The sequence below is a fragment of the Bufo gargarizans genome, chromosome 2, assembly GCF_014858855.1.
Source record: "Bufo gargarizans isolate SCDJY-AF-19 chromosome 2, ASM1485885v1, whole genome shotgun sequence".
NCBI classification, from domain to species: Eukaryota; Metazoa; Chordata; class Amphibia; order Anura; family Bufonidae; genus Bufo; species Bufo gargarizans.
In genome coordinates, this window is record NC_058081.1 from 54,966,962 (window position 1) to 54,994,704 (window position 27,743).

General features: G+C 44.8%; 1 protein-coding gene across 1 annotated transcript in view; it reads left to right on the forward strand.

Annotated features, from left to right (window-relative positions):
• Positions 1 to 25,049, forward strand: part of MAST1 (microtubule associated serine/threonine kinase 1) — a 90,483-nt gene extending 65,434 nt beyond the window's left edge. Inside the window, exons 17-28 of the mRNA XM_044276966.1 lie at positions 320 to 485; positions 748 to 849; positions 1,523 to 1,645; positions 2,361 to 2,470; positions 4,159 to 4,319; positions 5,569 to 5,756; positions 5,869 to 6,048; positions 18,381 to 18,610; positions 20,899 to 21,021; positions 21,113 to 21,249; positions 21,557 to 21,741; positions 21,898 to 25,049. Of these exons, the coding sequence (XP_044132901.1) occupies positions 320 to 485; positions 748 to 849; positions 1,523 to 1,645; positions 2,361 to 2,470; positions 4,159 to 4,319; positions 5,569 to 5,756; positions 5,869 to 6,048; positions 18,381 to 18,610; positions 20,899 to 21,021; positions 21,113 to 21,249; positions 21,557 to 21,741; positions 21,898 to 24,245 (4,053 nt within the window). The 3' untranslated portion in view covers positions 24,246 to 25,049. The remainder of the gene's footprint in view (positions 1 to 319; positions 486 to 747; positions 850 to 1,522; positions 1,646 to 2,360; positions 2,471 to 4,158; positions 4,320 to 5,568; positions 5,757 to 5,868; positions 6,049 to 18,380; positions 18,611 to 20,898; positions 21,022 to 21,112; positions 21,250 to 21,556; positions 21,742 to 21,897) is intronic.
• Positions 25,050 to 27,743: the final 2,694 nt, after the last annotated feature.

Consider the following 27,743-nt stretch of genomic DNA (forward strand, 5'->3'; position numbering starts at 1 on the left):
CTCCATGTCACATAGCTCCTCCCTCCTGTCTGTGCCACCCTGTGGTGGGAGGTGCAGACTCCCTGTCACATAGCTCCTCCCTCCTGTCTGTGTCACCCTGTGGTGGGAGGAGCAGACTCTATGTCACATAGCTCCTCCCTCCTGTGTCACCTTGTGGTGGGAGGGACAGACTCCATGTCACATAGCTCCTCCCTCCTGTCTGTGTCACCCTGTGCTGGGAGGTGCAGACTCCATGTCACATAGCTCTTTCCTTTTTAGGTCATCTTATTCTACAGGAAATAGCTACTTCCGAATTTTATTTGCCTTGTAAATCTTTCAGGTGTGTGGGACCCCAGAGTACATAGCACCAGAAGTGATCCTGCGTCAGGGTTATGGAAAACCTGTCGACTGGTGGGCAATGGGCATTATCTTGTATGAGTTCCTTGTGGGCTGTGTCCCGTTCTTTGGCGACACCCCCGAAGAGCTGTTTGGTCAGGTGATCAGTGGTGAGTATATGAGCTTATTACATGGGGCCCATTTTAAGCTCTTCTCTGCTATGTATAATAGAGGGTCCTGGGGAGTAGAACCACATGTCCTGATAGGGATTTTACCGATAACACAACCCCTTTCTGGTGGGAAGAGTTCATGGTCATACGGGTTTAGATCACATTTCTGTGGGATTGTAGTAATAAATGGAGATCCATTGAGCATTCGGACATCTATTATTGATGCCACCATTACAGCATGTCTATACTCTCTCTTCTCTAGATGACATTGTCTGGCCAGAGGGTGAGGAAGCCTTGCCAGCAGATGCCCAGATCCTCATCTCCAGCCTGCTGCAGACGGACCCCTTACTTAGACTGGGGACAGGTGAGACGTGTCGCCATATACTAACCTCTTTGATAATTGTACTCCACATCAACCACAGATGTCAACAGATTCTACACGTCACCAGAGACAACCCCTCATAATGTCATCCCAAAGACTGTATCCTGCAAAGCGAAACCTTCTAAAGCACAATCCTTATAATCCTGCGTCAATGGAGAGTAGCAGATGCGGAATTAGGAAACATTCCAGATTACTGGGCAGGCATAGATAAATCCGGAAACCCTGTCTACAGACAGCTCTGCTCTGTATACCGTCAGCTGCTATTACACTGTGAGCAGTAATGATCGTCACCCGTCCTACAGAGGAGCACACGGAAGACGGTTGTGGACACATGATCTCCCTTGGGACCTGAAGGGGGGGGGGGAGGGAAATCTTTGGGGAATAACATTAATTATTTTCACACCTCCTGAGATAATTCTATAATGTTATATATACACTATATATATATATATATATATATATATAATATTATCTATCTATATCTATCTATCTAATGTCTATCTATTTTATCATATGTATCTATCTAATATCTATCATATATCTATTCTATCATATCTGTCTACTATCGATCCATCTATCTAGATTATTCGGTGCAGAAACCAGTATAATGTGTGAACTGTGCATTTAACCAGTTTTTCCCTCTTTTACCCACCAGGGGGAGCTATTGAGGTGAAGGCTCACAGGTTTTTCACAGACCTGGACTGGAATGGCTTGCTGAGGCAGAAGGCAGAGTTCATTCCTCACCTGGAGGCTGAGGATGACACCAGCTACTTCGACAGTGAGTATAATAACATAATAATGCACCCAGTGACACCTGCAGTGGTGATCGGGCAGGGTGGGCATGAGCAATGACAAGCCTGGGCACTAGGGGCCTCTTCACTGTGCTCTTTAGGGATGCATCAAGAACAGGGACCCTGAACCTCACTGGGACCTCAGAAATGAATGGAGCATTAGGTTACGCATGCACGTTGCTGCTCTATTCATCCATATGGGCTGGCAGAAGTAGCCAAGCGCTTGTACTCCGCTATCTCTGGCAGTGCCATAGGGTGCAGACTCGACCTGCTGCTCTAGTCACTATAGGGGTCCTGCAGGGGCTTTGTTCTCATGATCAGTGGTAATAGTTATCCTCTATCACGTCAATAGGGAATAACTTAAAATACCGGACTACCCCTTTAAAAGCTACTTACTGACTCACCTTGTGGAGATCCATCCGGGAGTCTTTAGAGCAGGCATGTCCAAAGTGCGGCCCTCCAACTGTTGCAAAACTACAACTCCCAGCATGCCTGGATAGATTACAGCTATTAGGGCATGCTGGGAGTTGTAGTTTTGCAACAGCTGGAGGGCCGCAGTTTGGACATGCCTGCTTTAGAGCAATGCTTTCTGGGAATCACCATGCAAAATAGGTGTCCTTCAGAAACCTGCCTCCCTATCGCCACCTATTGGTGCCTGCTGTGTAAGTCAGTGTACCACGTGTCCATTTTTTGCCTTTGCAGCTCGCTCAGATCGTTATCAGCATATTAATTCCTATGATGAAGACGATACAAATGATGAAGACTCTGTGGAGATCAGGCAGTTTTCATCCTGTACGCCAAGATTCAGCAAAGTAAGTGCCCCCTTATGATTAACCCCTTAAGGAACGGTCCATTTTTCGTTCTTGCGTTTTCAGTTTTTCCTCCCCACATTCCAAGAGCCATTATTTTTTAAAATTTTCCATTCACATGGCCATATGAGGGCTAATTTTTTTGTGGGAGCAGTTGTATTTTTGTTAATGGTCGTCATTTAACTTACCATATCTTGTACTGGAAAAAAAAAATTGTGGAGTGAAACTGAAAAGAAACCCCAACAATTCTGCCAAGGTTTTTTGGGTTTTGATATTACGGCATTTATTGTGCACTAAAAATGACATGACGTCCTTCTGCGGTTCAATACGATGAAATTTGTGTCGTTTTTATTTTATTTTTCAAAAAATACAAATTTTCTTTGTATGGCCATTTTCTAACTTTGTTACACTGCCATCTATAGAGCTGTATTAGCTTTTTATTGTTTTATTGGTAGCATTTTGGGCTACATATGACTTTTTAATCACCTTTTATAAAAATTTTATATAAAATATTTATTTATTTTTTCCCGTTACAGCGTTCACTGTGCAGGAAAAATATTTTGATATTTTACTAGTTTGGACATTTTTGGATGTGACGATACCCATTATGTTTATTTTTTATTGTTTATTAATTTTTATAAGTAAAATTGGGAAAGGGGGTAATTTCTAATATTTTAAACTTTCTTCATTATTTATTTATTTATTTTTGAAATTTTTATACAGTAAGGTCTTTTTTTTTAACTTTTTTTTGCGCGTGTACAGGCCGTTTTTTTGTGTTCTGTATATGGTCCGTATACAGAACCATTCATTTCAATGGTTCCACAAAAAAAACTGAATGTACTCCGTATGCATTCCGTTTCCGTATTTCCGTTTTTCCGTTCCGTTGAAAGATAGAACATGTCCTATATTTGGCCGCAAATCACGTTCCGTAGCTCCATTCAAGTCAATGGGTCCGCAAAAAAACAGAACACATACGGAAATGCATCTGTATGTCTTCCGTATCCGTTCCGTTTTTTTCTGAACCATCTATTGAAAATGTTATGCCCAGCCCAATTTTTTCTATGTAATTACTGTATACTGTACATGGCATACGGAAAAACGGAACAGAAAAACGGAAAGGAAATGAAAACACAACGGAACTCAAAAACTTAACAACGGATCCGTGAAAAACGGACCGCAAAAAACTATAAAAGCCATACGTTCGTGTGAACTAGGCCTAACTTTTAGTCCCCTTATGGGACTCAAACAGGCGATCCTCTGATCACTTGTCCCATAGACTGCATTATAATACTATTGCAAGTCTATGGGATTTTGAGAGACTGCCTAGTGAGCTGTGCCTCAGGCACGGCATAGTTAGCATGACAGGCCTGGGAACCTCCACCGCGCCCCAGGCTGTCATGGGGCTCCGATTGGAAGGCAGAGGGAGCCCCCTCCCCCTGTCTAACCCCAAAGATGCCAGGGTTGCTATTGACAGCAGCTTCTGAGCATCATTGCGGCCGGGTACCTGAAGTACTATACGGCTGGCACCCGCCATGTATGCAACGAACCAGTGTGTGAGCACACTCCATACATCCCCGTAATGCTGATCATGCACATGTATGTGATTATGCGTTAAGGGGTTAAGGTCAATGTCATGTGATTCCCCTTTAAGACGGTTTTAGGCACTTCATTGCATTTCTCCCTGTGTATAGGTTTACAGTAGCATGGAGCAGCTGTCCCAGCTGGAGCAAAAACCCTCCGGTGCTGTCCAAGACTCCACCAAGCAAGAGCGGTCTGAGAGGACGAGCAAGAGAGAGACCCTTGGCGGCGTCACCCTGAGAGATCGCTGCTGGAGGACCGTGTCTCCGGAAATGTAAGTGTGTGCCGTACTGCTGACCGACACCATGACCGAACCCGACAGACCCCATTATAAGTCAGTGAGTCACATCAGGCACCGGTGGTATCTGCCATAGAACGAAGCGGGCACTGTGCTATGGTTCCTAAACAGAGACCGCAGTGCAGATAGGAACAGAGACTAAGGGGCGTATACGCTGCGGAAACACGTACAGAAAATCCACCATCTATACAGCACAGTGAATGAGATCGGAATCCACACATAACCCGACCTGCGGATGTCATATCCACAGTATGTCAGCTTATTCCCTGTCCACATGGCGAGTTTTCTTTCTCCGTACGCAGCCCGCTCTCAATCCATCTGCCATGGGAAATCCGCACATCGCCTTTTTTTAATTTGCACATGGTTTGTTCATTTTTGGAAATTCCCACTAAAATCAGAGAAAGGCCTAAAAAGCACATTAAAATCTGCATAAAAAACAGCATGGAATTTTTATTCAGATTCGTTAGGGATTTTCCACGCCGCGTACTGCCTTATCGTAATACTGTACGTAACAAAGACGTTAGTTTGCTACAGTTGTATCCGGTATAGACAATGCTCTGCGAGCTAGACAAGGCAGCGTATTCTCTCTCTCCTGTCGCGATAGTTTGTTACAATGTATCAGTGCAGGGAAAAATGAATAAGGGCTTGTTCAGATCTCCGTATGGAAGCTTTGTTGCAGTTTCTGACACCATGATGAAAACCTGGTGGTCCACATTGTAGACAGTGGAGTCCATCATGCACCGTTGGTTTCTGCCATATAATGGATCCTTCTGGTGGAAGATGGTGAGCACTGAGTCCTCCTCACAGGATACCAATCACAGCTCTGTACATTGTATAGTGGCGGTGCCTGGTATTGCAACCCAGGCAATCACTTTGCAGTGTGACTGAGCTGCACCCAGGCCATGTGACTGATGAACATGGCGTCAATGGCATGGGAGGAGGCCTCAGCGATCACCAGAGTGCCGTGGCCTCTTCCTACAGCTGCTCAGCGCTGTGGCAGGAGTCAGACCTCCACAAATCAGATATTGATGATCCATCTTGAGGATAGGACCGCAATATTCTAGTCCTGGAAAACCCCTTTAACTTTCTGGATGCAGCAATTCATATACAGAACTGACAGGGGGCGCCACTCTGCCTTTTCTTGGGTAACTAGATACGGGGCAGTGGACTGCTTTTTGCTGCGGGTTGAGTTAAGCTACATATGTATTGAATATCTCTATTGCAGGAAGCATTTCTCAGATGCCGCGGACGCTGACTCTAGTCCCCCATTAGCAGCCAGGCGCCGCTTCTCTGCTTTGGTGGATACGGCTCGGTTTGTGGCTCCTCTAGAAGGAGAAGGAGAGAGCAGAGTAAAAAGCAGCAGCGGGACTCACTTTGGTCAGAGTAAGATCCCCTTGGGAGAGCTAGAAGGAGGTGAGCGATTCCCTCCCCCCCCCCCCCCCCCCCCCCCAATAAATCTAATATAATGGGAGACATGACAGTAGGGGGTTACTAGATGTAATTCGTCTATGTCTTTCCCATGTAGACAAATCTTCAGAATCACAAACACAAGTGGATGCAGACTCCTCTCCCCGCGCCACCAATGACCTTGTCCTGCGCAGAGCTCGTCACCAGCACCTCTCCGGGGACAGCGAACGGAGGAGAACTGGAGGAAAGGTGATCAAGTCGGCCTCCACCACCGCACTGTCTGTCATGATTCCTACAGGTGAGTGTCGTGGCTACTACTGTGACTTATTTCAGGCTCCATCATGCAGAGTAGGATAAAGGATTTGGACTTCTTTAGTGAAAGACCTCCTCCAACATCCACTGATGGGAGATGTAGGAGGACTAAAGTGTTGGGTCCATAGACCGACTGTTGATGGCTAATGTCTATGGCCACCTGAAGCAGAGAAGGTGACTCTTCTTACAACAGGTACTTGCAGTGACCAGGAACGGGTTGCATCCAAGTGGTATACAGCTTTGGTCTTTTGGTCCCAGCAGGTTTTGGCAATCATTGGCAGGAATGAGTACTTCTGCTTTAAATGTGGAGCTTGCAGGATAAAACGTCTGCTTGGTAGCTCTGTAACTGTGGCAGGGTTAGCTTCTGCACTTATCTGTAACCTGCTGTATGGGGACAGACTAGCTGAGGAGGAATAAGCTTCTCCTAGGACTCTGGACTTAACTCACAGATGGATTCTCAGGGTATGCTTTCTTCCTGGAACTCTGGAGGTTGTCTGTAGTTTCTGCTTTCCTCATCCAGCTGAGATGAAGGTGCTCAAGCTGGGTATATGGCCAAGTCTCAGCCGAGACTAGGTCGTTGCTGTCTTCCCTATGCAGGGGATCTCCTGGACACTATCACACATCCTTCCCCTAGCAGGGGGAGGCTACACTGACTCTAACTTCCTTCTCCACCCAGAATGCAGGATGTGGGACCAGCCCACATTTCCACAGAAAGTGGGCTAAGCTGTAATAATCCATTCCAGCTCAGATTCACTAAACACTAAACTGTACTTGCCAATGAGTTGCTGCCACCTACTGGTAACCAGGCTAATTACATGAACAATTGAATTTAACATAGATTTGTATGCACATTTGTGGAGGACATAATATAAATTACATCTGATGACATTATAAAGGCTCTTAGGAGATAGTAGCGGAGTAGAAGTGTGTAGTAACACAATTCTGGGGTGTTACATTCCCCCTTACTTTGAGTCAACCCGCCCTCGGCTTGTGCTTTGGAAAAGAGGGACAAGCTCTGGGGTACCCAAATAAATAAAAAGTGTTGCATGAAGTACACATAAAGACATACAAAGACAAACACATAACGGCTACCCTAAAGGTTCCTGCCCGCATGAGTAGGGTATCTTATTAACTGTTTCCCTCTCGGTATAACCAGTTAACCAACGGTCTGCACTAAGCAATCATTACTGACTGACTTTTGAGTATTTTGGATCCTAATACCAAAGAAAGCATGGGGGTGTCTTTACTCTGTAATCCCACCATGGTGTAATGAAATGCTGGCAAATGGAAGGGTGGCTTTATCCTGTATTCCCTTCTCTGCACCAAAGTCATAAATTAAGGCTTATAGTACGATCACTATGATGGCTATGGGTAGCTAGATGGCTCTAAGGCGGTGCGCTAGGCCTTAGGCAAAGGTACAGAAGGGGGGGGAGTATACTTCTCCCAACGCTTCTGGCAATATCACAGGAGGAGGGTATAATAATCCCATGGAACTCCTGGAAGACATCACAGGATGGGGGTGTAGTAGGAAGGAGCGGTATATTATTCCCCCAGCCGTTCCCAAAGCAGCGTGGTTACCTTTGGAGTTGCTGGACCTGCTTGGGACTTACCACTTGTCCTACCTGGGTACCCAGGTTATGACACCAGGAATAGGCCATTAGTATTAAGCGTTCAAAGAGGCAGTCTGTTTAAAGAGAACAGAGCTGTAAAGAAAAGTGACACACAAAAGAAAGGTGCTACTGATCTGGCTAAGTGGAATAGTTAAGTGCAAATTCACAAAAAATGCATAGATTCACATTGCGGCACCTGGAGAAGAATATGCACAATGGGCATAAGTGCTTTAACATTGCATAACCTGTAAACATTGAAGTAAAATTAGTGCAAAAGTATAAGTCACAAAGAGCTCAGGTATACGTTAGAGTCTTTTCTTTGAGTGCTGGCTTGTAATGTTGCAGAACTGTAACACATAGTGAAAAAACACAAAATCTATATATAAAAAATCTATTGTAATCCAACATGAGGTATAGCTTGGCTGATAAGTGGAGTCAATTAAGTCCAGGCACAAAAAGGATAGATGAAAAAGGCCAGAATGTCAACAATAGACAGTAGGCAATGTTTCTTACCAGTCAAAATGTGTCCATGGCTTGGCTCCCATTGTCTTTGTAGCTAAACACTGGTTTCAAAGAATTCCCAATAACAGGCAGGTGGTTTAACTTTATTGGTCTGTTGGGATCTCTGCAAGGGCAGTTCCAAGTCTCCAGGGGTAGAAGTAGAGTCCTGGACTTGTGCAGGAGGATCAGCTGTCTGACTTAGAGTAGTCTCAGCAACTGGCATCAGGATTCGAATTTGAGGCTGGAGTAACCACTGAAGGGGGTCAAGCATGGAAGGCAACTCTGTTGGAGTCTTACTTTCTGAAGATAATGGCATCTCGGGTGATGTATCCTGTAATCTTGGCTGCTCTTGAACAGGTTCCTGTAGGCATTTCTTGAGCCTGTTGCGATGTATTCGCTGAGTACCTTTATCCTCTCTCTTGATTTCGTAGACCTCCGATGAGGGGATGGCCACTATTGTATATGGCTCACGCGCCCAGCGACTATCCAGCTTGCTTACAGGGTGATTGTTTTTTAGCTAGACCTGGTCTCCAGGCTGTAAGGGTTCAGCATGTGCATGCATATCAAAGTCCTGTTTTCGTTTTCGTTGGGCCTTCTTTATTTTAGAGTCCACTATTTCTTTGGCGTCCTCCAGGTGCTTCTGATGCTCTTTGACCCACTCAGATTGGGGAAGGAGTGTTTCAGAGTCCGGCACAGGGACGTCAAGGGCAAGATCTGCAAGTAGACGGCCATGTCTTCCGAACATGAGGTAGTATGGAGTGTACCCAGTGGAGCAATGAGTTGTATTGTTGTACATGTACACTAATTTAGGGAGAAGTAACGGCCATTCGGCCCTCTTGTGAGGTGGCACAGCCTTGAGCATGTTGATCAATGTCTGGTTCATCTTTTCACACAGCCCGTTCCCCTGAGGGTGGTCCTCAGTTTTTTTGCAGTTGTACAAGGCACAAAGTTCATAGAATAACTGAGACTCGAATGCAGATCCCTGATCAGTAAGTATCTTGTCAGGACACCCATACGGCTGAATGAAGCTCTTCCACATGGCAGCAGCTGTAGTTTTTGCAGTTCAGTTCTTTACAGGTACAGCCACAACGAACTTGGTATAGTGATCTATGATTGTCATAGCATAGATGTACCCAGATCTGCTGGGTTCCAGTTTCACATGGTCAATTGCCACGATTTCAAGGGCCCTTCTACTCACTATTAGATGAATGGGGACTCGCTGATCATGTCTTTCTCCTTTAGCCACGGCACAGGTGGGACACTGTCGACACAAAGTTTCAATGTCACTTCTCATGCCAATCCAGTAGAAGCGCCGTCTAATGGTGGCTTCCGTTTTTTAGGTTCCAAAGTGACCAGACCTGTTATGGTACATGTCCATCACTATCTTGGCATCTCTTTGGGGCACCACTATCTGGTGGAGGCGCTCAAAGGTGAATGGATCAAGAGTTCTCCTGAGGAGCAGGTCTCTTTGTAGGAAGAGTAGTTTCTGTTGTTTCCAGAGGTGAACTAGCTCTGAATCAGTTCTCCGCTGCCGGATTCTCAGCGATACGTGTCCACTGTTAAAATAATCCCACAGTTCTCCGATGGCTCTGCTCTCTGATTGTAGTTTAATCCAGAGCTCTTTCTCAACTGGAGTTGAGGGGTCACAGGTCTGGGGAAAACAAGTGACTTTAGAGGTCGGACGCCTAGTGTGTAGGGTCTCCTGCCGGGCAAATCAGGAGTAGAATATTGTCATTTCCACATCTTCCCACTGATCATCTGTAGAAATTGGTTCTTCCTGGGCAGGTAGCCTAGACAAAGCGTCGGCGTTGTCATTAGATTTGCCAGTCCGGGACTTAATGGTGAAGTTAAAGTTCACCAGTCTAGAGGCCCATCCTTGTTCCAGAGCTCCCAGACGTGCAGTGTTCAGGTGAGCCAGCGGATTATTATCGGTGTAGACCATGAAAGGTGTGGCAGCTAGATAATCCTTGAACTTCTCAGTTACAGCCCAGACCAAGGCTAGAAACGAGCAGTTGTTATAGTCATTCCGCTCTGGCTCTCGTAGAGATCTGCTGGCATATGCGATGACTCTTTCAGTTCCAGCTTGTGTCTGGGATAGTACAGATCCTAAACCTTTCTTCCATACTCAGTTAAAAGAAAAATCAAAATTCTTTCCAAAAAATCAGAACAATGAATGCATTGAGGCATTCAAAAGGGGGCTATTAAAAGAACTAGAGGAAATTGGAAAGAGGAAAAACAACAACAATTTGACAGTTGGTGAGAGAAAGGCCCTAAAAGATCTAGAAACCAACCCCCTAATTGTCATAAAACCAGCGGATAAGGGGGGGGGGGGAGTGGTAATAATGGATAAGCAGAAATATGAAGAAGAAATGGTCAGATTAGTGTCAGATGACAAAACATATAAAAAACTAAGGAGTAACCCAGTCTTTGAATATAAAAAGAAATTAGATGGATTGCTGAAGGAGGGATTTAAAAAAGGTATTCTGAATCGGAAGGAGCTGGAATACCTAACTGTGCAGAACCCAGTGATGCCCAGCATATACCATCTACCTAAGGTGCACAAAAACCCAGTAAACCCCCCAGGAAGACCGATAGTGTCAGGGATTAACTCCCTGACAAGCAATATAACTGAATACATTGATTTCTTCCTATAGAGGTATGTCTCAAAGAACCCGTCCTACCTGAAGGACACTGGTAGTGTAATTGATCTGATAAAAAATTTGGGTCCCTGTAATAATAACATCTGGATGGCCACAATAGATGTAACCTCTCTGTACACTGTCATACCCAAATCATTAGGACTAAAAGCAGTAGAGAACAGGTTAATGAGTGATCCTCAAATTACAGAAATCCAGGGCAAATTCATTTTGGATTGCCTGGAATTCTGTTTGGACCATACCTACTTTTGGTTCGACAACTCCCTCTACGTACAATGCATTGGGACGGCGATGGGGGCGAAATTCGCCCCGAGTTTTGCCAATATATTTATGGAGTATTGGTAGGAGGAGATTATTACCCCAGAACTCGGAGAGGAAAATTCCAGAGGGAAATTAACTCTCTGGAAAAGATTTATCGATGATTGTTTGGTACTATGGGAGGGGGAGAGGGAGGGACTTGAGGTGTTTATTTCCAATTTAAATGTGAACAACTGGAACCTGCATTTCACAAGCTCCATTAGTGCCACAATGATCAATTTCTTAGATTTATGCATTATAATAGGGGGGAAGGGGAGATTCAAGACCAAAACACATTTCAAGGAAACGTTGAGATGTTAATGCATATATAGATATTAAGAGTTGTCACCATGACCCCTGGCTAAAAAACATCCCTAGTGGTCAATTTTAAAGAATGTCCCGTAACTGTACTGACACTGAAGATTATAGAACCCAGAGTGGAATACTAAAAGAGAGGTTTTTGGAGAACGGCTATAAAGAAGGTACACTAGAGGATTGTAGGATAAAGATTGAGGAAAATAGAATGGTCAAAATTGGTCACAAAGAAGAAAAAAAGAAGGATTTTCGATACGCCTTTCTGACACAATAAAGCACTGATGTAGGTTTTATTAAGAACGTAATAAAGAAAAATTGGTCTGTCCTAAAAAACGATCCAGTCATTGGTAAAGATGTACCAGCTCATCCTGATATTATTTTCAAGAAAGCTCCTAATATAGCAACTCACCTTGTTCATAGTGGAATACCGCCAGTGAGGACAAAAAATGGTACGAGCAAATTCGCATGGTGCGGTTTCTGTTTGGCTTGTAAAAATAGAAGCTCTCTCAATAGGGTCCAATCCATTGAGAGCGTTAAATCCAAAAGCAATGGACAAATATTCAAACTAAAAGGAAGCCGCACCTGTGAAAATGAAGGAGTCATATATCTGCTGGAATGCCCGTGTGGGCTTCAATATGTGGGGCGCACTTTACGAAAATTAAAAGTGCTCATTCAAGAGCACATTAGAAACATAAAAAAAGGTTTAACCACACATAGTGTTTCACTGCATTTTAAAATGTGTCCTGAAAAGAACCCAAAGGGATTAATATTTGCAGGAATCAAAGTGGTCAAAACACACTGGCGTGGGGGGGATGCGGTAGTGCAGATAAATCGCAGGGAAGTCGAGTGGCTATACCGACTAAATACACTGCAACCAAAAGGGTTAAATGCAGAGTTTGATATAAAATCATGTTTGGTATGATTGTAGTATCCATCCTGTGAAAGGGATCCAACAGGGATACATAACGTCATGTGAGAAAATAAGACTAAATATACTGGAGCCATTATGTTGAATAAAAAGATGAATGTTGACGCTCAATGAGGATACTCCTCGCACCTGTTGGAGGAGGGTGTGTGCTGAATGAATGGGATTGTAAACTTCAGATTGGCTGATCGCAACATGTGACCGGTTTATGAATGAAAAATGTGGATACAATTGGTATTAATAGAAATGAAGGAGTAATTTTGTGTCTTTTACTGTGGATCTTATTGTGGATTTTATGGGCTGAAATAAGAGGGTGGGTCAGATGATTGCTGAAGTGTTTTGTATTTTGTTTTATATTGTGCCAAATTGTGACGGAGGGTGGGGGAGGGGTGGGGGGACTAAAAGGACATGCCTCCCAATGTCCATAGATTTCGCCCCTGACGAAGCTTGAGTGCGAAACCTGGGTCGGGCAGCGGAGTGCTACTACCAGGATTTTATATATACTATATATTTTAGCTCGTTTGTGAGTATAATAAACCACAAGATTTTTTACCTGCATTTGAAGTGCTTCACTATGGTGTGATTTTTTTGGTGCCCTGCAGAGGAATCCAGGAGGTGCGTTTGGAATCCAGAGCTGGGAAGCACTGTTATCCTGTATCAACTCGGTGGGCTTATAGCACGGTGGAAAAAATTCCTTGTTTAGGCAGCGCGGTTCTTCACTTTAACGCATCCTAAACCTTTCTTACTTGCGTCAGTATAGAGGCAAAATGGTAGGCTGTAGTCAGGGTAGCCCAGGACTGGGAGTTCTGTAAGTTTTTTTCTTTCAACAGTCAGAAAGCAGCCTCTCTCTCTTCAGTCCACTCTACCGATATTTTAGCATTCTGACAGCCTTTGGGGTGACACCTTTCACAAGCTCCTAAATAGGCTCCGCAATCTGAGCGAAGTGCGGGATAAACCTCCGATAGTAACTTGCAAATCCGAGGAAGCTCTTGACCTCTTTGACTGTTTTGGGGGCCGGCCAGCTTTGTACTGCAGCTATCTTGTCAGGGTCCGGTCTCATGCTCTCCGCACTCACAACATGTCCCAGATATTTCACATGAGGCTTCAGTAAGTGTCACTTTGAAGGTTTTACTTTCAGTCCATGTTGGGCCAAAGTCTGGAACACTTCTGCCAAGTGTTGTAAATGCTCTTCGTAGGTCTTAGAGTAGACGATCACTTCATCCAGGTACAGCAATACGGTCTCAAAATTTCTGTGTCCAAAACATCTTTCCATGAGTCTCTGAAATGTCCCAGGGGCGTTGCACAACCCAAATGGCATGTAGTTGAACTCGAACAGACCCATTGGGGTGGCAAAAGGTGTTTTTTCCTTATCTTCTGGTGCCATGGGGACTTGCCAATAGCCACTGGTTAGATCCAGGGTTGAAAAGTAAACAGCGGATCCCAGAGCTGCCAATTCGTGGCAGGGGGTACGCATCCTTGTGCCTAATGTTGTTGATCTTACGGTAATCCACACAGAAACAGATGGTTCCATCCTTCTTTTTTACCTGGACCAGGGGGCTGTGACTATCCTGGATGACACTAGCTGTCTTCATATCCTGCTGGTACATGGCAGGAGGTACTAGTCTGTTTCTCTTTTTGATTGGAGGATGAGTGCCAGTTTGAATGGTGTGCTGTATTAAGTGAGTCTGACCATAGTCCAGAGAGAATGTTTGTTGAAGACTTGATGGTGCTGTTTGACTAAGTCCAGCACACCTTCGATCTGTTCAGAAGAGGTGGTGGTATCCCCAATATGTAGTTTGACCCACCAGGGCCGGCGGGTCTTTGGCTTTCTCCACTGTTTGGAGTGATTGTTGGGCCGCAGCAGTAGGGGAATCCAGGATATCCTGCTGACGCATGTGATATAGGCAGGCCACTGGGTAGTGCTTTTTTAATTTCACAGATTCATCACCTAGATTGGGTATATGGGTACCTTTCCTTGGGACACGGTGACCACGCTCCTAGCGGCTAGGACAAGAGGGTGATCCTGAAGATGTATTGGTTCCACAAAGGCCTGATAATCCTGACCTTGGATACCGATGCAAGCCTTGCACCATATTAGAGTCTCTGCTCCAGGCTGGAGTTTGATAGGTTGAGCATCCTTGATGCGGACACGGCAGATTTCACCCCGTTGATTGCTGACTTTTTGTTGGGCAACTAGCACTCGGATGGTCTGGTTTATAACACATTGAGTTGCACGGGGTGCAGTCAGTAGAGTTTTCTTTAAGGCTTTCAGCACATCAGGGTAACAGTTACCGAGTACATTCATCCCCAGGACCACAGGGCAATGGTCATCTTCCGGGACCTGAATCGCGACTACCCCTTGGCATGGGAGTTCGGTATATTAAATCTGTAAGGTAGGTTCCCAATAACCTAGTATAGGCACCAGTTTGCCATTGGTAGCTATGATGTGGAGCCAAGATTCAGGAGGTTGCGTCAGCTGGGCTCCGTTTCGGCATGTGTCAAATGCTACTTGACGGATGGTAGTCACTTGAGATCCAGTATCGATTAAAGCAGGAAACTTCACTCCGTTGATGTCAACTTCAACCATGGGGCAGGTGCCAACATATCTAGGCATGAAGGCTGGATCTTTGGGACCTAGTATTCTTCCTCCCGAGGGGCGGTCCTTGACCTCAGGGGATACCCGTTTAACTGACGGCAGTCCTTTTCAGGGTGTCCATACCTCTGACAATGCAGGTATCGGTGTTTCCTAATGTTTTGCTAACCGGGGTCTGCCAACCTACCGATCGGCTGGCGCCAATATTCTTGTGGACCGGGTGTAGGGCGGTGTCTGGTTGCAGAAGTTCCTTTCCCCACCTTTGGTTGCTGTTCTAGTCACTCTAGCTATTTCCTCATCCTCTCCATATTCTCAGCTAAGAGGGAGACTTGAGCGGCCACAGCTGCTACGGAATCTGGAATGGGTGCCTGAGCCCCATGCTCAGCTATTTGGCTGTGAGTAGCAGGCCATAGTGTGGGCCCTGCCCTCTTGTTTTCAGGGGGTTCAGCTTGGTGACTTTCCCCTAGAATGCCAATAGCAAGTTCCTTAAAGTCATGGACCGGGTGTATCTGGGTGCTGAGCTGACAGCATCTTCAGCTGACTTTTGAGGGATTCGTCAAGGAGACCTTTAATAAACTGTTCCCTGAGGGTTTGATCTTGTCCCTCAGCTTCACAGGGATCAATGTGGATAACACCCCACAGGGCTTCCTGTAGAGACAGGGCAAAGTCTGTCAAGGTCTCTTTTGACTGCTGCCGCTTTCCAAAGAAGCGCATTTTAAGCTCAGAGGCAGTCCTAGTCTCAAAGGTGGTACTGAGTCGGTCTAGGATCTGCTCAGCGGTTTTCCGCTCTGGCCGAGGCCAGGACTTGACCTCCCGGAGCGCAGCTCCCTGTAACTGGCTAATCAGGATTTCCACTTTCTGTTCCTGTGATACTGGATATAGCTTAAATGTGGCTACCATTTTATCACGAAATTCCCTGAGTGAATGGGGTTATTCTGAGTAACTTGGGAGCCAGGGTGCCCCAAAATAGTATGGCATAGTAAGAGGCATGATGCAGGTGGCTGCCGCTGCTGCTGGTGGATCACTGCGGTCCAAGTAGGTGCTGTCTTCGTTGTCAGACATGGCCCTTGATACCCAGTACCATACTAGAGGGGTCAGTATTGGCTATAATGCAATTTAGATGCAGGTTGCTATGGGCGACTGCAGCAGAAATAGTGCGTGGCTCCTTTAAGAGTTGCTGCAACTGCTCAATTTCGGGGAGTATGGCGCTCTGGCACCCAGATTATAACCCTAAACAGTCTTTACCAAGGTTATTTGCACAGAAGTACTCAGATCCACAGATGGTGTTTTTTCCAGAGTCCATGGCAGAAAGAGATGTGTTTTCCCTTTTCCAAGATGGCCACTGCTTCACTTCCTGTATGGGCAAATGCAGCAATTTCTATGTCCTCCTGGGAACTTGTATTCAGCACTTTAGTTCCTGCTGCTGTAGGAATTATTTCTCTGTGGAGGTGGGCTGTTTGGTTCCCTCCCCTCTGCTGGGTGGATGTATCTAAGATGGCCGATTAACCCCTTCTCTGCCACTGTCCTGCAACTGATGCAGACCCACACTCTTCAGCAGTAAGTACATGCATCAAAAGTCATTTTTTTCTGGGGGTTTGGTGATTACTGTAGCCTGTGGTATATAGTCACGAAGGTAAATCCTGTTTGTGATGCCACTTTTTAATGCAGTGACCAGGAACGGGTTCGCTGACGCCACTTCTAGTGCAGTGGCCAGGTTAGGTGGATAATATATCCTGTCTTTGTTCGTGACGCCAATTGCAGCGTGCACAGGGTACCATCCCAGGGCCCTTCCAAAGGTGTTATAATGCACGTCCCAGATTAGGAATGCCAGAGTGGTGTAATGGCCTATAATGTCTCTGTAGGATAGAGATAATTGTGTCACAGTGTCTCCTACCTGGGTACGGCTGGACTCCTGGCTCACTTGCAATAAATTTGAGTGCAGTGATAGTAGGAGTAATAGAGGAACTTGGCAGAATAACTGATGTCCAGACCTTTAGATGAAGTTCAAATGTTTCTTTACTTGACATAACTTGCTTTCAAGCGGTATACAGCTTTGGTCTCTTGGTCCCAGCAGGTTTTGGCAATCATTGGCAGGAATGAGTACATCTCCTTTAAATGTGGAGCTTGCAGGATAAAACGTCTGCTTGGTAGCTCTGTAACTGTGGCAGGGTTAGCTTTTGCACTTATCTGGTCCCTTCTGCTGTGTGGGGACAGACTAGCTGAGGAGGAATAAGCTTCTCCTCGGACTCTGGACTTAAGTCACAGATGGATTCTCAGGGTATGATTTCTTCCTGGAACTCTGCAGGTTGTCTGTAGTTTCTGCTTTCCTCATCCAGCTGAGGTGAAGGTGCTCAAGCTGGGTATATGGCCAAGTCTCAGCTGAGACTAGGTCCTTGCTGTATTCCCTATGCAGGGGATCCTCTGGACATTATCACACAGCCTTTCCCTAGCAGGGAGGAGGCTACACTGACTCTAACCTCCTTCGCCACCCAGACTGCAGGATGTGGGACCAGCCCACCCATCCACAGAAGGGGGGACTGAGCTTGAATAGTCCATTCAGCTCAGATTCACTAAACATTAAACTGTACTTGCCAATGAGTTGCTACCACCTACTGTAAACCAGGCTAATTACATAAACAATTGAATTTAACATAGATTTGTATGCACATTTGTGGAGGACATAATATAAATTACATCTGATGACATTATAAAGGCTCTTAGGAGATAGTAGCGGAGTAGAGGCGTGTAGTAACACAACTCTGGGGTGTTACATACTCGCCAGGAAAGATTTTCAGCCGATGTAACATTGTTAATCCATATTGATATGGTGGGAAAACCTTGAGTGTTGACCTCATTTATATAATCCTATAGGGTAACTCTGAATTACTAAAGGAGGTCCCATATTTAGATCCTCCATCATTTAGCCAGAATGTTGTTGGAGGACTCAGTTTGTTCATACGTTGCATTGGGCACCATGTAATACCTAATTTCCCCTGTTCTGGCACTGCATGGAATTGAGCACTTGCTGCTGGCTCACTCACTCATCGCTGGTGATCGCTCACGATCAGCTTATTATCTTCAGACCCTTCTTACTAATAGTGATTGCCATGGTGGACAACCCCTTTAAAGGGGTTATCCTACACTGAACAAACCTCTTCAAGAGTGGCTGGAGCTGTGGTGGGTTTCATACTTATCTGGTCCCAACCTCTGGATTCCAGCTGCATTTCTCCACGGCCACCTCCGCAGGTCCTGGGTTTCTGGGTATCAACATCCTGTTCATGGGCATTATGTGACCGCTGCAGCCAATCACTGGCTACATCGGTGACCTGTTACCCACATCACTGGGTCACCTGAGGACCTCAGCATATTGTTACCATATTTAATGCCTCATTTGTTTTGTCATGTCTTCCTGCGCCACAGTTGAACAGCACAGCAGTTCACCCCTGGTCAGTCCTATGTCTCCGCGCTCCCTTTCATCCAATCCGTCCTCACGAGACTCCTCTCCCAGCCGCGACTACACCCCTGCAGTCAGCAGTCTCCGCTCCCCCATCTCCATCCAGCGATCAGGAAAGAAGTATGGCTTCACCTTGAGGGCCATCCGAGTATACATGGGAGAGAGTGACGTATACAGCGTTCAGCATATAGTTTGGGTAAGTCTGGACATAGTGGGTAGTAGCTTCTGATCACATTATTTTTGGGGATTTGTTTTTATGATATACAGTCGTGCCCAAAAGTTTTGAGAATTACATAAATATTGGAAATTGGAAAGGTTGCTGCTTAAGTTTTTATAATAGCAATTTGCATATACTCCAGAATGTTATGTAGAGTGATCAGATGAATTGCATAGTCCTTCTTTTCCATGAAAATTAACTTAATCCCCAAAAAACCTTTCCACTGTATTTCATTGCTGTCATTAAAGGACCTGCTGAGATCATTTCAGTAATCATCTTATTAACTCAGGTGAGAATGTTGACGAGCACAAGGCTGGAGATCATTATGTCAGGCTGATTGGGTTAAAATGACAGACTTGACCTGTTAAAAGGAGGGTGATGCTTGAAATCATTGTTCTTCCATTGTTAACCATGGTGACCTGCAAAGAAACGCGTGCAGCCATCATTGCGTTGCATAAAAATGTCTTCACAGGCAAGGATATTGTGGCTACTAAGACTGCACCTCAATCAACAATTTATAGGATCATCAAGAACTTTAAGGAAAGAGGTTCAATTCTTGTTAAGAAGGCTTCAGGGCGTCAAAGAAAGTCCAGCAAGCACCAGGATCGTCTCCTAAAGAGGATTCAGCTGCGGCATCGGAGTGCCACCAGTGCAGAGCTTGCTCAGGAATGGCAGCAGGCAGGTGTGAGCGCATCTGCACGCACAGTGAGGCAAAGACTTTTGGAAGATGGCCTGGTGTCAAGAAGGGCAGCAAAGAAGGCACTTCTCTCCAAAAAAAACATCAGAGACAGATTGATCTTCTGCAGAAAATATGGTGAATGGACTGCTGAGGACTGGGGCAAAGTCATATTCTCCGATGAAGCCTCTTTGCGATTGTTTGGGGCATCAGGAAAAAGGCTTGTCCGGAGAAGAAAAGGTGAGCGCTACCATCAGTCCTGTGTCATGCCAACAGTAAAGCATCCTGAGACCATTCATGTATGGGGTTGCTTCTCATCCAAGTAAGTGGGCTCACTCACAATTTTGCCCAAAAACACAGCCATGAATAAAGAATGGTACCAAAACACCCTCCAACAGCAACTTCTTCCAACAATCCAACAACAGTTTGGTGAAGAACAATGCATTTTCCAGCACGATGGAGCACCGTGCCATAAGGCAAAAGTGATAACTAAGTGGCCCGGGGACCAAAACGTTTACATTTTGGGTCCATGGCCTGGAAACTCCCCAGATCTTAATCCTATTGAGAACTTGTGGTCAATCCTCAAGAGGCGGGTGGACAAACAAAAACCCACTAATTCTGACAAACTCCAAGAAGTGATTATGAAAGAATGGGTTGCTATCAGTCAGGAATTGGCCCAGAAGTTGACTGAGAGCATGCCCAGTCGAATTGCAGAGGTCCTGAAAAAGAAGGGCCAACACTGCAAATACTGACTCTTTGCCTAAATGTCATGCAATTGTCGAAAAAAGCCTTTGAAACGTATGAAGTGCGTGTAATTATATTTCACTACATCACAGAAACAACTGAAACAAAGATCTAAAAGCAGTTTAGCAGCAAACTTTGTGAAAACTAATATTTGTGTCATTCTCAAAACCTTTGGCCACGACTGTAGTATAAATCATCATAACATTGTTCTTCCAGATTTATAGTATTTTTGTGTACTTATAACATTTTGTTCAATTTTTATTTCTTTTTTTGGTAGAAGGGATGACCGAAAAACTACAATTCTGATATTTTTTCCACCAGGGGACATGTGATCCCCTTTTCTCTCCTTTATAATATACTTCAATACTTCTGTATTGTAATGTATTATGCCTGTCAGTGCTACTCAGATAGGCAGCATAATAGACTTAAAGAAATGTGATCGCTCACCCTATGATTCGGTACCACAAGGATTGAGCGTCCACAGTGCTCATAGGGAATGGGGTTAATCTGTGAATTTAGGCATTGTTCACATGAGAAATTATGTATAGCTAGAGGTATATTAAAGGGTGCCCCCAGAATAGAACTTGTATGCCATGAGGAAGGATGTTTTTAATGAGTGTCTAAATAAAGGAATCATTGAGTTTTAAGGACAACGAATGCCAGAGGATTATTCCAGAGCTAAGTTGATGATTATAGCCTTATAGACTTACATACAAGGCAGACCTGAAGGGCATTTCTTAAGGCCTCTTCTGTAAAAAAAACAAATGAAATCTCAGATGCAAATCATTGAATCTAATTCATCCTCGTCTTCTTAGGAATTAACAAATCTACCTTGTCTTCTTTCCAGCATGTTGAGGATGGAGGTCCTGCTCATGAGGCAGGGCTGTGTGCTGGTGACCTTATTACTCATGTCAATGGAGAACCTGTGCATGGTTTGGTACACACAGAGGTGGTTGAGCTGATCCTGAAGGTAGGGACTTTATGAAAAAGTCAAAAACATCGTCCTTCAGTAGTTCTGTTCATACCGACGTGCACTGATAGCCCATATTTCCTCCCCATAGAGTGGAAACAAGGTGCTGGTCACCACAACACCTTTTGAAAACACATCAATCAGGACTGGTCCAGCCAGGAGGAGCAGCTACAGGTCCAAGATGGCCCGGAGAAGCAAGAGGAGTATAGGAAGAGAAGGGCAAGAGAGGTAAGAGATGTGAGGTGCATTGTTCGTAGATATGCACAGTGAGCTAAAGAAGTTTATAGATCCAGAAAGAAAATATATGAGGAGCTGGCGAAAAACTACAGGTCAATGGTGCATGGGGTGGACAACCACAGTGACAGAAACCATGAACAAACCTTTGAGGCCCATAGGTTTTGGAGAAACACTCTATAGTCACCAGAAATCAACTTGGTGGTGTCTAATAATGTAGTGTCAGATATTGGGTAGAAGGTCATCTAGAATTTCTTCTCTTTTTTCCATTCCTTCTTCTTTCTGTTCTGTCTCTTAACAGCAAGAAGCGCAGTTCTCTTTTTCGTAAGATCACCAAGCAGTCCAATCTTCTGCATACCAGCCGCTCTCTGTCTTCTCTCAGCCGCTCTCTGTCCTCTAGTGACAGCCTGCCAGGATCTCCTACTCACAGCCTCTCTGCCCGTTCTCCAACTCACAGCTATCGATCAATGGATTCTGCATATCTAGGTAGGGTTGATGCTCTCGAAATGGGTTAAGGTCTTCTGTACTATATACCAGAGAAAGATATTAGGGAATTAGATTTCCACTTATCACTTTATAAAGGCCGCTACAATTTTTTGGGGAACCAGTACTAATTCTCTTTATTTTCTTGTTTTCTAATAGGTGCCTCATCACAAGGCAGTTCCCCTTCTTCTAGCACTCCCAATTCCCCTGCCCCTCCTCCACCATCTTCCTCAACATCTTGTGCCTCTACATCCTCCTCCACATCCTCTCCAGCACCACCCTCTCCCCACATTCGTCCCAGTACACTACATGGCCTGTCCCCAAAACTTCACCGCCAATACCGTTCCGCACGTTGCAAGTCTGCTGGTAATATGCCGCTTTCTCCTCTTGCGCATACTCCATCACCTACTACTGCCTCCCCTCCTCTGATTCCAGGTCACAGTGTAGGAAGCAGCCTGACCACACAGAGCTTCCCTCCAAAGTTGCATCCTTCCCCTCCTGTCTCCCGTCCACGTCCTAAGAGTGCAGAACCTCCACGATCCCCTCTCCTAAAGAGAGTGCAGTCTGCAGAGAAGTTGGGAGGCGGGGGGAGTGGAGGAGCACCTAGAAAACAGGAGCCAGGAGGCGGTGGTGGAACTCCAGATGGAGAACTAGGAGAAAACCTTGGAAGTAGATCTCAAGCAGTTAGAAGAGTAGGCAGACAGGAATCCCCACGGAGCTTATGTGCAGGAGATCTCTTGGTAGATAGTTTAGAGAGACTGGAAGGTGAATTGGGAACAGGAATATTACAGACAGAGGGACACAAAGGTACTGAGGGTAAAGTTCAAGTAGTGGGAAAAATAGGTGCAGTAGTCCGAAGTCCTGCTACGTTTTCACCACAAGAGCCTCCACCTACTGCAACGTCTGCCCTTCCAACACAGGGTGACCCCTCCCATGCTATGGTGGGGAGATGCCAGGTGAAAACTCTAAGTCCTGTGCAGGAACACGAGGGCAGAAGAGGTGAAGGAGAAGAAGGTATAGGAGAAGGAGAAGGGAAAAAAGGAGAAAAGGGAGAGGAGGATGAAGAACATTGTAGAACCACAAGAGAACGTTGGTATCTAGAAGTGGTGGAAGAATTGACCACTGTCGGTAAAAGCACACCTCATGCTACCACGAAAGGCGTGCCTTCCAATCTCACAGACTGTTCACATTCTGTCAGACCCAAAAGTGCTGATTTCAACCAAATGAAGAGTGCACCCACCTGCTTCCCGCTTGTACAGCCCGACGTCAAGCACCCAGTAATGAATAAAGACCATGAAGCTTCTTCTGTAAAGTCGTCTACTCCTAAAATGTCAAGCACTTCATCTCAACAAGCTGAAATAAAGTATCCAGACCCCAACAATATAAAATGTGATCCATCCTGCAATATTAAGGATGAGAAGCCAATGGCTGACATTCAAAAATATCCATCTCAATCTCGATCCACTGGAAAACAAACTGAAACATTCCAGTCCGCCTCCTCTCACCCTGTTAGATTAAGAGATGATCTAAAGGTCTCCACCTCTAGCACAAATGGTTTAAAGCCTGGTCTAACACAAACCTCCAAGACCAGTGAATCTACAAAAGCCTCTCCAGCTATCCCCACCCCAGAAAATGTGAAGGGAATTGGGCCTACAACTGAGATTCCTCCATTGCTTCTGCCGGGTCCATCAGCTGTTTCTCCCATAAGTATCCAGATAACCAAAGCTGATAATGAACAAATAAGAGGGACTACCACAGTGACCAATAACATTACACTGGGTGTAAAAGAAGTGAGTCAAACGAAGGTGACCAACATCCTCCCTGCTGTTAAAGTGACTGTAGGAGAAGATAAGGTGGTGTCCACCCAAACATCTCAGCCTACTCTAAGTACAACCGAGAAGAGCCAAGCAAACAAAACCACAGGCATGACTAGTGCACCAGAAAGTGACAAGACCAAGGTGGCCATAGCTATTAATAAGGTCAGTTGCACTGAAATTGTGCAGACCAGCTCTACTGATAACACCCCAGTTATTAGTAAGCCTTCAGGAACAGAATATGACAAGACAAGGGGGACAACCAAGCTATCGAGTACTCCGAAAACTAGTGAAGAAACAATTATCCGGACAAAGTTGACCACAGCTGCTTCTGATAGTAGCATCAGTAAAATTCTGAGTGATCAGTCTAAGAAGACCACCATCTCTCCAAGCTTTGATAGGGTAAGCATGGTGGACAGCACCCAAGTCAAAGTTCCTCCTGTACTATCATGTCATAAACCCCTGACCGGGGTAGGTGACCAAATGACCAAAACCGTTACAGGCAGTTCTGATACTGACCAAAAGCAGAGTAAGATGTTAACAGTTTCTACCAAGATGACAGAAGGTCAACCCAAGGAGCCACCAGTAACAATTAAGATTAGTGGTGCTGAGAGCGATGCCAGGAGCCCAACTGCAAAATCTCCAAGCCCCCAGACAGCCACAACCACAGTCACAAGTCAGCGCCGCTCCTAAGGAATGCGGTTTCTTGTCTTCGTCAGGGTGAACAGATATGAATTTAGCCCCTGTGTATTCAGGAGTGAAAATTACTAGGGGTCAAGTGTTCTATCTGCCCCACACTGGATTCTTGAAATGAGCCTTATTGTCTCCTATAGACTCTGCGAGAGGTGGGGGCTGCACAGGCGTGTATGTGTGTGTCTGTGTGTGTGTCTGTGTATCCGTGTGTTTGTGCTGTGCCTTAATCGTTATTTAGTTGGGAAAAAAAAAAGTTACTGCACATACACACACACTTAGCGCTAGAAACTAAAGAGATGGTAGAGTGACACTCAGCAGGTCTGACCATAGACCTGTTCCAGACAAATATAGGAGTCAACCATTTTGTTTGCCAGAAACTGGTGGCAACCTTACCCTACAAAATGGTTGACTCCAGTCCTTGTTGGTGACCAGGCCCCTTAAAGGGAGGGTTAACGAGTAATGAACTGCAGGTTCCTGCCATGCCCCCTGCATGACATCACTGCCACCACCATTACCCCTTCCCGAGACCTCATTCTGTGCTCAAACCTTCCGACCAATGACATCACCTCCCAGCCTATGATGTCATCATGAGCCTGCGCCATGTTCGGTGATGTCCTGCCATGCCTTGTCTTATCTACATATAGAAACTTACGTCTATACATATGGAGTATATTTATCTGGACGCACTATATATATAGATCTATATAAATATATAAATATATTGTCTATAGGGGCTCCACTATTTCTATGCAAGAAGATTTATGGTCAATTTAACCTTGTCAGTTCCTGGCTGGCCGCTTTGGTTCACTGTCGGCACTGTGGAGGTTAGTTTGTGAACTATTGTAATTTTTATTTATTTATTTACTTTTGTGTATTTTTTTAATCAATAAAGCTGTGCCCCGCTAACCTTATGTCCCACTTACCTTCATTCTGTACCTTTTTGGCTGTATATTAGCTGTATTAACTTATTTACCCTGCCGTGGCCGGATGCAGGGAAGCAAAGCTTACAGTTCATTGGCTAGTCTTTGGCAGGGGTATGACCTTGGATCATAAAGGTACTGCACCCACCCTTGAGGGTACAATAAAGTACAATGCTCAATTCAAACTCTTTCTCACTGCAATTAACCGCTTGGAAATCGCCTTATAGAGATCAGTGGTCGAACCCCCAGCAATCAGACATTTATCAACCAACCTACAGACAGACGGCTCCATTTTGTGTTCTGTACAAAAAATGTTACCATATTCACTTCCGAGTCTATTCCCAGGTGATCCTTATGGTACATAAGGTGCATTCAGAATGTCTTCAGAACCTTTCAATTTTTTCACATTTTGTTATGTTGTGGCTTTGTGCTAAAATAAAATAAAAAAATCAAATTTGCCCTATCATTCTGCACTCAATATTCCAAGAAAATGAAAACAGAATTTTAGAAATTTTTGTAAACTTATTAAAATCTAAAATGTTATCAATTTATCATGTAGGGAAAGTTAATACAAGCCAGTTACTAATGTATTGTGTATTGTAAGAATATTTTAAGTACTGATTGGTTCTGTCCCCTTTAATTATCTTTTATATTACTTTTAATATTCTGTATAATAAAGTTTCCCTTGTAATGTAGTGGGTTAGAGAAGTACCCATCCCCTATTGTGATGATAAGACCATATTCCTGAGTGATCTCAGAAATATGCCTGATGCGTACGGGAGGAGGGGCTGATGGGAGTAAGTCTGGTTTGCACACATATCTTTTGGGGACTCCAGTTGGAACTTTATCCTAGATAGGATGTAATAATTGATTGCCCTATCTCTTGTACACCCTGGGGTGTTGGTCATTGGTATAACGTGGTATACAGCCATGTGTTATAGCATGACCGACAGAGTCTCACCCCATATTACATGTTGAATATTTAGACTAGTGATGTATTTACTTTTTAGTAAATATACTGTATTTATTCACTTTGCCTGCGTAAGCTTATTAATTCTCTAATCTTTTGAATTGACATTACAATTGTAAGAAATATGATTATCGACAATATTAATATTAAATAAGATAATAATATTGAGCAATAAAAATATTCCTACGTAAGTTCTAGGGGGCATCATCAAAGAAAGCACACCAACAAAAGTGTATATTGAGAAAAAATAGAGAAATTATATTATATACAGAGTCAATTGTGCAGCATTAATATTAATAAGACACAAATAAACCAATTACCACAACATAAAAGAAAACCACTTTAAGCAATAAAACAGATATTTAACAAACCATAACACACCTATATATGTAGTGTAACAGCGGCTGCTGTGCACCCCTGTTTCCCTGCTTACCACCACGGTCCCAGGCGACATCATCAGCGGTGATCTGTGGCCCATTCACCGCTGCTCTGGGCTCTGTTTGTGTAGATGCTGTGGTTTTGAGGATCTGCTCCACAGTTTCATCTCAACCCTGGCCACAACATGCTGCTGTTTTTTTGCAGCACTTCCTTAAGGGCTGGCGCGCCTCACTTCCTAGGTTTTATGTGTTAGGTCATGTGACCTCGCTGACCAATTCTAGCCCTCATGTGCATATATAAGTGGCTCAGCTCCCTTCCCAGATGCCTCAGTGTCAAGGTCCTTGTGCTCTGCTTAGGTTCCTGATAACCACTTGTATTCCTGGATTCTGTTACTTGTCTGATTCCTGCCAGCTTGCCTTGACTCTCCTGTTGCCGACCCGGATTGCCTGACTTGTACCCGTGCCTCCTGCCCTGACCTTTTGCCTGTCTGACTACGTCTCTGCCTCATCCTTCGGTCCTGCACTGTTGCTCCTGGTAACGACTCTGCCTGCCTGACAACACCTGTACCTCTGGTACCTTTCTTAGGTACCTCCTGGTCCGCCTGGACCAGCTGCCTCGTGTGCCTATCCTCCTCAAGAGGTAGCCTACCTGCTGTTCCGCTTGGGAAAGTCTATCCCCACCATCAGAGGTATTGTGAAGAATCGATGGGTCCACTTAACGCCCTTAGAGGAGGTAGGACACGTGTCATGTAGGAAAGAGACACCATTAAATCACAACACTATTTCACAGATTCCTGGCCTAAAGAATCCTGGATATAGATCACAAAAACAAAACCAGTTAGAAAAACAATATTCCACCACCTAAAAACAAGGCATAATAACCATTCAGTAATGAAGAGTCATTCACATAGCTACCAGAATACTGTTCCTTTTGGCCACAATGCTCACAAGCCACCTTCTTCCCAGGAAGGCTCCCAAGACCTGTCTCTATGTTAAATTTTTGGATCTTGGAACTTACTCCCCCTCCCATCAGCAAATATTTCCTGCTTCAAAGGCTGGTTTTGATCTCTGTGTGTTCCCTCCCAATATGCAGCAGAATAACTGCTGCATTTTCCCACAACATGCATATTATGACAACTCTATTCTCCTGGCATTTGCACATTGTGATGAGATCCCACTGACTAGAGACATGATGACCAATTGTTTTCCAATCTAGTATTAGTATTTGAAT